General features: G+C 43.3%; 1 protein-coding gene across 1 annotated transcript in view; it reads right to left on the reverse strand.

Annotated features, from left to right (window-relative positions):
* Positions 1-7,042, reverse strand: part of LOC106635740 (lymphocyte antigen 6G) — a 77,856-nt gene extending 70,814 nt beyond the window's left edge. The window contains exon 1 of the mRNA XM_014347869.2: positions 6,569-7,042. Coding sequence (XP_014203355.1) covers positions 6,569-6,647 — 79 coding nt within the window. The 5' untranslated portion in view covers positions 6,648-7,042. The remainder of the gene's footprint in view (positions 1-6,568) is intronic.
* Positions 7,043-11,216: the final 4,174 nt, after the last annotated feature.

The following is an 11,216-nucleotide window of genomic DNA, read 5'->3' on the forward strand; positions in this document are numbered from 1 at the left end:
AAAATAAAATTAAAAAAACTATATTTCAAGGAAATATGCTGGATCACAACAAAGCCTGTACAATCCTAGTTCTGCTGTGTGCCGCTGCACAGGGCTCCTCCGACGTGCGTTACCATAGAACCATTCCCAACTTGGTATCAATATTCGTCAACGACAACGGAAGCCTCACGTTCATGACTTGCGAGTGGAGCCACATTAAGGACCTCTTGCGCTGCAGGTTCGGACACACCCTAGTGGACGACTCGAAATTCTTGCTGGTCAACGTGCACAGGGACAAATATCTGAGCGAACTCGATTCTCGACCCGTCCAACACAAGATCATGTTGACGGATGACGTAGCCGTGCACGACTGGGGCTTCGTACAATTTGGCCAGCGCAGGTGGGTCTCTCTCATCGACACAACGAACCACCGGCACTTTGGCATATTCTTCGACCTCGATGATCTCGGGCGGAAAAGGAACCCAAACTTCCACGTCGTCGTCTACCACGACGGTTTTCACGTCTTACTGGACAGCAAGCTGGAGTGCGGCGAACGGAACAGCCCGTGCATCCTCCGATACAACCGCAGAGGTATATTATATAATTAACGTACACGTGCACCCTACACTGTAAAATCCAAGCTATGTGATTCAAGTATAACGCATTCAAAGCGTCTAATCGAAATTTCTGTTTTTTTATATAAAATACATGACGATAGTCTTGATTTTTTTTGAAGGAAAACCAAATTGACGCTTCGTAGAAACTATTTCATTTACTCTATTCAACCAAATTATTGTTTTTCTTTAACGATTGACAAAAGAAGGCTGTGGAGAGTAAAACATTTCTGTCACGAATTTTACTTACTTGTAAGGGTGATTAATCTGTGACAGACAAGTTTTTCAACTCCACAGCCTTCCTACATTGGCGTTTTCCATTCAAATTCTTATCCACGCCACAATGTGTTTTATAAATAAGCAAAATTTCAACTGTACACATAAAACGTGTAAACAGCCGTAGGTGAAAACAATGCGCACACAGTATGCAATAATCGGCTGTTACATCGATTGTTTCCAGGTGATCAAGTGGGTAAACCGGTCCGCGTTCCCTCGAAGTTCTACGAGAACGCGATGGTCGCGGATCGGCATGACTCGAGCGCCGGCGTATTTTTCACCACCTCCGTAAACACCAGCCACGGTGTCCTGATGAACGCCAGCCACTTGAGGTGCAACGGCACCGAGACCCCATTGTTCGAAAATCACTTTACACGGCGATTTTCGGTCCCCAACGCGGTATGGTCGAGCGAGCACGGCTACCTCGCGTTGTGCAGCAAAATCGACTCGTACGGGTACAACGTGCGCTGCGTGCAGTCCAACACCGACGGCCGTAAAAAGATGAATACCTCGCTGTACATGGAGGGAGGGTCAGATGTGATAGGCGTGTTTAACCGACCCGCCGGTGGCATCGCTGTCGCGTACTTTGATTCCTTCGTGTACCCCTACAGCGTGCCATCCGCCCTTAGGATGCAAATCCAGGTGGTGGAGAGCAACGGATCGGTCGCTGCACACGCCGATGTGGTCGTGCAAGGACTGAGCCCTTCGATGTTGGACTCGAGGGAGGTCGTCATCACCTACGCCGAAGCGAGAGCGCGGCACTGCTTTCACTTTGCCTACCCACGACTCAACGGACAAAGCATCGACACCGAGTACGCCTACAAGTGCATTATTGCCACTTCCGGGTAGGGCAATTTTTATAGTTCACGTTTTTCTCCGCAATTGGATTTCGAAGTACTTTGTTCACACGCGTCCATCCCTACGTTCATTAATTGTGGACCCTTATATAGCTCAAAGTCGATTCATTCAGTTATCTCGGATGAATACAAGGAGATTTCACACCACTTGTAATCACGCAAACCATGTAATAATTGTTAACACCGATGTTTATGTATGATTGAACCAATAAAGCGATTTTTACTATTTGCCGTGTACCTAAAAAAAAAAAAAAAAAAAAAAAAATGCAATCTACTTGATGAAAACAACGAAATTTCAATGATGAGAAGTACAAGGTAGAAAGGCTGTACGGAATCGAAGAAGAATTTTTCGGGGATTAGAAATAACTGCGGGCGCATGAATCAAAAAACAGCTTATCGGTGCGTGTACGTGCTCAGGCGCCCTGCATCCCTCGACCGTTGGCGCGTCGATACTGACATATAGTATATGTATTACGTAGGCGAATAGGTATGGAAGGGGTGGCGATCGGTGGCGCGTTAACTCTACAGCCATCCGGCTCTCCATGTATCCCTGGAGCTCCGTGAGCTAACGATCGAGACCAATTGCCATGTTCGAGCGCCGTGTATTAACGCTTTGGATCCCCCACCCCTTCGTTAACGAGTGCCAAGGCCTATAGTTTTCCATGGGCGCCGATTTCCACCGCTTGTACGGGCTAGGTGCAGCTGTCTCCTCTCGGTCGAGCTGACGAGATTTGTACTCTCAGTTGTTCGTTGCACCGTCCCTTCTTCTTTCCGGACGGTGATTGAGGGCTGTCTATTTCTTTTCCACGGGCGAGCTTGCGGATATCCTGCATATAAAAATAATCCTAATGATCGCTGATACGCTTTAATTTTGGCCGAATTTCAATTGCCTTCCTCCACGTGGTCGGAGTATGCAAATTTCCGCGCTCCGGAGCCAACTCGCGGTATTATAGGGATTCAATTCGCCAGAAGCTCCCATCTGCTTCGTTTTGTAAAAGAGAAAAGTAGAGGCTCGAGAACCAAGAGGTGTGTGCCCGTCAGATATCACGTATGTATAAAGAGTCTATTGGGGGATTTCTTGAAATTCGTCACATTGAGCCGCTCGTTGCAGTTGGACATAAATATCCGAGGAGGGTCGTTTGGAGCGGTCGATGCGCGTTATCGGCTCCGAGATCGATACTCCGCATTGGCTCAATCGCGCGTAACTATTTCACGCAACGGCGTAGCCATGTATATAGACGTACATTACGACGTAAGTTTAAATTTCTGTATCGTTTCCATCGCGTTGTGAATGTAACTTTGGGATACCGATTATTGTCGGAACAACAGCGATTTGCTGCTTTTTAAGGATAAAGTTGTACAATAAAAGGCGTGGGTTTGGGATACTTTCATACATCTGGAACAGTGACTATACTTTTACCCTTTTTTTCACCCAGTGCAGTAACTGTGTGATACTTAAAACTATCGATCTGGGGTAAATAGTTTTTGAAAAACTGAAAAATCGGTAACTGTACAGCAAGTGAAAGTACGGATTAATAATTAGTTTCTTCAGTGATTAAAATTTTCGCAGAGAAAATGTGAAACCACGTTGGACTTTTGACTCGTGTGCAACAACGACAAATCACACCCACACCAGTTGTTCCCGTCCAAAGTTCTGCTTGGTTATTTCCACTGGCTTCTACAAGTGCGACACAAACATTCAAAGCAACTGTAAAGCTCCCAAAAAGGCAATAAGCGCCATTAAAAGGCAATGCAGTTCTCGCCAACGCAGCATCGTTACATTACCCAAAAGCCCCTCGAGCCAAACTTTATCCCCCTCGTATACAGTAGCTCCGAGTGAAGTCTCTATCTCCCTCCTGTTTGTATGTACTTGCGCAAAACACCCCCAAGAACAATTAAAGCCACAGCGCGTCGTTCCTCCTTGCACACAAAACACGAATCTTCAGGTCCATTTAACGCCACGGCCTGGACGGTGGTGCTAATCTAAACCCTCGGGGGAGTATTCCCGGTGAATCGCGTGTCGTGAATTATCGATGCATATACATACATCCACGGGAATCCCTTCGCTCTCCAAAGTCCGAGGCGATCTGCATAAGCTATACCCCCTTATCTCCCTTGTGTCCTTGGACGCCTCTTGTCCCTCTCCAATCACACGGCGCCTTAGTTTCGGGCGGATCGCGTTTGTCTCGATTTGGGGTATACCGGCGTCTGCCAAATTGTATCGCGGCTTGTCGTCGTTGATTGATTCGTACGTACGTGGTACCTGTCGGGGCTTCTTAGCAAAGTGGGATCGATACCCGAAAATCGTAAAGATCATTTTTCGTTCTCTCTTTCTTTTCCTTTTTTTTTTTTTTTTTTTTTTTTTTTTTTCTTAGCGCAGCAAACAGAGCGGTAAATCCGAAGACTCCTCCCACAGATGTACATCGCAGCGTCCATGCAGCAATAGAGAGTTGGTTTTCGGGCAAACGTACGAAGGGACCCAAAAGCACTCTGGTCGAATAAATCGATCACTGCCTCATACACCGTCCGATAAACAAACAAACAAAAAAAGAAGAAGGGACCCTTTTAATTTTCTCAATTCGGCCTTCATTGTCTGATTATTCGCGTTGATCCCCCCCGAGAAGTTTGCTTCGCGGATTAAGCTCTCGGTGTCTATATATATGCATGCGCATCGCTCCCTTCGATAATACTTTGATTGCCGAGGAAAACACGACGGAGTTACGAAAATCGGGACCAAAGTTTGATCACCCCCCTCCCCACTACTTTCCACGGTTTGTGCATTGTTCCATTGTCTATCCCCGTTATTCCGTTTGGGAGGTTCCTTGGATGAAAATTTTCACGAAATCCATGATTCTTGCAATCGGCAAAAGTAGCTCAGCAGGGGGAGAAAAAAAAAAACGAAACCCTCGGAAAAGCTTGGCCAACCACTTGTGAACTTTCGCAAAGAACCATTGGGCCGTGTGGCGGGCAAGTACACGTGAAACCGACGACTCCAAACGACGCCATTAGGGAGCCCGATTGAATAAACACGGGAGCGCCGTTTTTTGAAATTCTTCCGCTTTGGGCGCGGTATAATATGCTGCCAGACGTTTTAGGGGGTGTATGTATGCCGATTGGAAAATATATCGGGGGGGGGGGGGTGTTGTTGCGTTTGGGCGCGGTAAACCGGGTCAGGCTAAATAATTAGAGCTGTAGCTCTCCCCTCGCTTCGAGCATGATGAACACTTTTTTTTTTTTTTTTCTTTTATTTCTCATTGAAACGGCGAGCTTTGGTATCGAAGGTATTTACGTGTAAATTGCTTGTACGTGAATTAAAATTGGGCGCGCAGTGAAAGTACGTGGGTATACCTGCATCTCTTGATTGTATTTTTCAAGATTTTCGCTCGTCGAGGCGATGAGGGCTCTTGCACTCATGAATAGGGATGATTGTTTTAATGAAATTTTTTCGAGGGAAACTTGTTTACGTGTGGTTATATAGCCTTGTTGTTTGGCCGTGAATACGAAATCGAGGGTTCTCTTGGAACGTTAAAGAATATTCGATTGTTAAGGTGGAAAATTCCGCCACAATTTTTTACGTTACACATGTACAAAGAAAATTATATTTTATATTCAAACTCCCTCTTTTGATTCGCGATTTTTGTTTTGTTTCTGTACAAAACGCACTGGAGTTTTCTCGGAGTAGGTAGAAAAAAAATACATTCAATAACGATAGACGAATGGAAAAAAAAAAGGATACAAAAGAAGCGACTTTCCGTGCATTTTTCTTCTTCACGGAAAATAACAAGACGCGTCCGATAATGCTTTCTGACCTGCCACAGCCTAACACTTCTCTCTCGACTTGGGTTTTACGTTTTGCGCGTCAGACACATCGTTTCACTCCACCCTCTTTTACCCCCTTGTGCACACCATATACTCCTCTGGAGTGCGGAAAACATGAGAGTTGTTGCCTACCGTATAGCCTTAGACATGCACCATCATAACGACGTGTTGTGTGCACAGGGAGTCGAGTTGTGTACGTACGAGGAAGCGAATATATTCAATGTTGGGAGATTTTTCCTTCGCTTATACTAGCTCAGCCGCACCAAAGCTGTTCAGCTGGGAAAAGTGGGAGCGCAAAGCTCATGAAAATATTGAAGAAAATTCTAAGATGAATTTTTTATTCGCGACAGTTTTTTGCACTGTTTACATATACGTGTGTATATTCGTACCTCCAACTCCTCAATACGTCCGATATTTTATTTGTAAAAAAATTTTTTTAAATCAAGTGACGAAGGAGATTTGATAAATAAACGGAAAATCATAAGGGTTACGTAATTTTCACTACCAATGCTTTCGAAGCGCGAAACTGTAAATATTAAAAGTGTATCCCCGTTCGTAGATTGTCGGATAGCTCTACCTGAGCTGCTGCAAGCGTGTATTTTTAATCCGGAATAAATAAACCCTTGATCTATATATAAAAAGTAAGTGCTACAGTGGAGTACACCAAATACACAATCATTGTGAATTTTTCACTTTTGAGCCACTGCAAAGCCACGATCAATCTTATTTTATGGATCTTTCGCACTTCACGCTTCTCGATAATTTTATCTGTTCAGGGAACAGTGCACGCACATATTTTTGTTATTTTATTTTTCCTTAGCTTCATTACGACATGCATGTCCTCGGAAGGAAACGATTCCCCAATGAATAATAATCGATGCATAAATTACACAGGCTCCAAGTAACGTATGTAAAAGGTACATGATTTTTTTCAACTTTCGCTTTCTTCTACAAAAAAAAGGATACTCGAGACATTGTAAAAAGAAGAAAAAAAAAAAAAAAAACTCGCACGGCTAAACTCACCGACGCAAGCGAGCAGAGCAACGAGCAGCACCGGAAGCCACAGCCTCGCAGGTCCGACCGACGGTGAAGCACGAGCCATCTTCGTGTTATTCCTCGACTCCCTTCGCCAACCACAATCTCTACCGGGGAAAGGCACTCGCGTTTTTATTCGACAACTGGCTTTGCGGTAGTCGTGCACACCCGATCGGGTCTCTCTTCTGTCCTGAACACCGGGGCTACGTATTTGTCGCGTGCCTGTGATATTTTGCCCACCAAGCGGTCAACGAGTACCACCGGTACCAACCGATTTTTTTGTACCGAGACGGTGGGGTCACGCGACAACGCGATTTCCCTCGTCGCACCAAACAACGGGTCGTACGATGATAAGGAGGAGGAGAGGGAGTTGGAGACAATGTATATTATACGGAGGACGATATAATTACGTGTGACAGCCAAGTAAAAGTATAGTTGGCGGGAGAGGAGAAGAGGCACACGTCGCCGCTATGGACCGACTGACTGAGCGAGCCGCTGCGGAGGTGGATATTGCGCCGTCGCGCGCCTCGGCCCTAACTATTGCCTACGCGCGCAAGGCTCCGCCTGTTTCGCTCGCGCCGCCGCAACGAGATTCTTTTGGCTTTTATGCGTGGGTGTCGCACGTAGCTTTGACTTTTTTTTTTTTTTTACTTTGATTTCTTGATTTTTCCGGGGGGTACAGGCGATAGATAGGGAGTGTTTGCTGGTTGTAGTTTCGAAGGATCAGTGTTTCATTGATGAATTTTTTTTTTGTTTTATACCTATTTATCGCTTGAAAATCGACGTGATATTTTCACGTATAATCAATTATTGAAGGGTGAGATGGAACAACAAAATTGCAAGTTGAAATAAATGAATAATTTCTTTTTTTTTTTTTTCTTTTTTTAAGTGGGATATCGGAAATCTCTTTTTAATCACTACAACTCGAATTAAAAATAAACTCAAATCAGGTGCTTTTATTTACCACGAAAGGATTTTCCTTCTCTGCTCACCCAAGACAACCCCCCGTTATTATATTGTTCTGCCAGTCCAGAATCTCCGGTGTACCTATGTGTTTGCACACCCTTTGATGGCCCAAATCGATGCTACATATTGATCATTGGGGAACGGAATTCGAATCAGTTGAATAAAACTCTCCATATGACTCAAAGTCGTGTACAACGGAATCATACTCCAGAGTGTTATTGTTTGAAGTAAAAATTTTCTTAAAATCTTTTTTCACGGCCACTTCTGAACAATTGTACGATCGGCAACTGAAAACAATGTCCATAGGTTGTCCTACCCCGTATGACAGTCAAAATAATATTACGCAATAACTTCTGTGATACGTGCTATCATCAATGAGAAACGTAATTTTTTGACAATAATTACAAATCAGTTACACCGTCTGATTGTATGTTTCGAGATTTTTGTGGACAAAAGCAAGTGGGCGTAAGTACCTTTTTCCACCCAAGATCCGTAAAAGTATCGCCGACTAGTGGAGTAACGTACGTATGGTCAGACATAATTGATACCGTCACACGAGGTCGATAAAAAACAAAAAAAAAATCTCTTGATAAGCGAAGGATGAAATACGACTCTGCGCCAACACGGTACCCACTTTTATCGAAACTATAAACAACAAGTCGTTGGGCAACGTTATCCCGCGCATCGCAGACATTACCCTTTATAACTGCGAGGGACTGCCAAAACACGACGCGACATCCCATCATCCCCTTCACTGCAAATATGTAGAGTTGATCATCGGAAAAGGCCTCGTCCAGCCAAAGTAACATACCACAGAAACATTGTATAATATATTAAGTACTAGCAGCTCCCCGTCTTGGCTTCGCCCGAGACTTACTAAATAAAACACCGTAGTGTGTTGACATGTAATGTGAAACATTTTCAGTTAGAAATTTTACATTTATTCCTGACACATCTCAGAACAAAAATCTTCTTATTAAAAACATATTTTTTCGGAATCCATATAGTTTATTTGGTCAAATAATAAGGTGTAAAAATTCAAAAAAATAATTATGCTGAAAAGTACCGTGCGTTCTTTATGCCATAAAATAATCGGTGGCCATAAGAAGCCGTTGATTTACAGTTTCTCCCGTGTAATTCACGAAAAGGGCTAACTTTTTAAAGCTGTTAAGATTTTAAACTTCCAACAAATTTATATTAAAAAAAAAATTTTTTTCTCATATCTCACAACTTTATTACCAGAGCAACAAAGTCCTGGACCTTGAACCCTACATTTTTTATTGCCACAAAAATACAAATACATTTTCTACTCATTTAAAAATCTGAAGTAGGATCTTTAAAGATTTCAGAGATTGCTGTGAGGGTACAATGAAAAGCTGATCTCTCACGTAATGGATTCTTTATTTGTCGATTTTGACGCTGCTGTTCCAATCTCGATAAATTTCCTGCTGTTGAAAACCCAGACTGATCGGGAGAAAAATTACAAAGTCCAAAGCTTTGGGGCTAGTTGTAGTGCTCTTTCCCAACGTCTCCCGGTATAACGTCGAAGACGTTGGTGTCTAAAGCACCTTTTTTATTTGCAGATTCAGTTGTTTTGATGATCTTAGATGGGGAGATTGGTTAGTGATACTTGTCCAGTGGAGGCTGTCCCGTTGGCTCAAGTTTTTTTTTCCTTTATAGCTGTTATAGGTTTGCCCAGCGCAGACCTTGGAGAGGATCAGTGATTCCTGGTTGAATGCTTAGAGTCGAGAGGGTAATATAGAGTCGTCGGTCACCGGGTTTCCCAGCCTTGCGAAGAACAACTCCGCAGGTGACGTCTGCCAGTGAATGACTGACTTTGTTTAATAGTGCCCGTCTTCAGTTAATATAGTCTTTCAGTCGACGAATCGCTTCCGGAAATGGTAATAAAAATGTATTTGTCGGCAAGGTAGTTTACACTTAGGTGGATCCTAAAAAGAACCGATGAAATTGATGGTTAAGTAGGAAACGTAAATACTTATAATGGCCCTAAAAAGCGCCAGTGGTGAAACCTCCAGGTTATTCTTATTCCTGATGATAAAGAGCTGGCTACGGGTTGCTTGATTCTTACCCTGGGAGTCTCGATGTACGGAGACTGTGATGGAGGGAGGTACGCCGCTGACCAAAAAATATCTCGTCTTCGGGTCGTTCCCCGGATAACCAACCGTTCATCGTTAGACGGGGACATGTGCATAAGCGCACTGGGGACGCGATGAACTGGCTGTGCTTGAACCGCCATAGCTTATCTACTCGTGTGCCGTCGAAAAGAAGCGGGCATCCGTTCTGAGAACATGTATGTCGACGATTGGAACGATTGGTTTCTTTTGTGTTGCTTTGGAGTTGCACTCGGTGCACCTTGGCGAGTCTGCGTAGAGGCTGTTTAATGCGCGAGAGGACCGAGTTGTTGAGAAAAGTTTCGTCGGACTTTGATGGTGGAGCCGATACATAGGCGAGTCTCTGCGCTGTATTTCGTACTCTCGGATACCCCGAGATTGTCGATGCGCGCAGTTGTGCGATGTATAAGTATGGTCATTGCAAATCGACGTGTGTCATCATGTGTACGTGAGTTTCTGCTCAAATGGCACGGAAGATTTATATTTTTATCGGAGTTACGTCTATGAAGATACCAGCCCTCTCAATAAAAAAAAAAAAAAAAAAGACGAGTAGACATGCGAAAACCAAGAATGACAGAAAATGATGAAAAGAGCAAGTGAAAAGCTACTTTTAATAATTCGTCGAATGACGAGTTTTTATGTTTTACTGATTTTACACAGACAACTAAATAATAAAAGTCCTTTTATTTTACAATATGCTTGAAAAACCTTTGAAAATTTACTTTGAGCATTATTTTGGTATTAAACTCGCCTTGTCGATACACTCGCTAAAATATTTAAAGATGAATTCATTTCTAAGTTCGATCCATTTGGAACCAGCAAAACCAAAGCAGTGTTTGACGTCCGTTTCGAAGTGATGGGCGCTCATTTCTAATTTGTTAATCGTATCTCTGGATAAGTTGATCCCAACCATCTCGACACTTTCACTGACATTTCCATCCTTGGTAATACTCTTGACCTCAACCTGTTTTTCTGGTGGTATGATGTACAAAATGAGGATGCCACCTTGGCGCTGGTTGAAAATCTTGTGGTATCCAATGTAACTCGTCCTTACCCAGGTCGACGTAGCTAACACTTTTTGGCCGGTTACATTGTATTGCATACAATGAACCTTTAATTTTTGGTTAGGGATATCTAATTCTCGACTGTAGCAAAATGAAAAGTATCCATACTCGTTCGAGTACGACTCCAACTCGTATGGATAAATGGCCTTGGGAATGTGTTCTTGCGCTTGAAAGCTTTCGGAGCCATCGCAGTTCAAGTGAGTAATTAACATATCGTAGGAATTTTCAAAATCTTTATAAACGTTTTTGAAAGTAGCCAAGAATGCACCACTGCTTCCGTTGTGTCTATCCACGACCATCGGTACTGTGTAATTGTAATACTTTGAAGGAAAGTCGACGGACTCGCCAATTTTCTGACCTGAAAATAGACAAATAATCGTTGAAAATGCTTGTAATCGTTGGCACGAATCAGAGATGGGCGTATATTTACTATTCAAATATAGATTTTTTAAAAATTCTGTCTAATCATTTGAG

This window comes from Copidosoma floridanum, unplaced genomic scaffold (genome assembly GCF_036245765.1).
Source record: "Copidosoma floridanum isolate Cflo_tuat_1 unplaced genomic scaffold, Cflo_Japanese_pri ptg000012l, whole genome shotgun sequence".
Classification (NCBI taxonomy): domain Eukaryota; kingdom Metazoa; phylum Arthropoda; class Insecta; order Hymenoptera; family Encyrtidae; genus Copidosoma; species Copidosoma floridanum.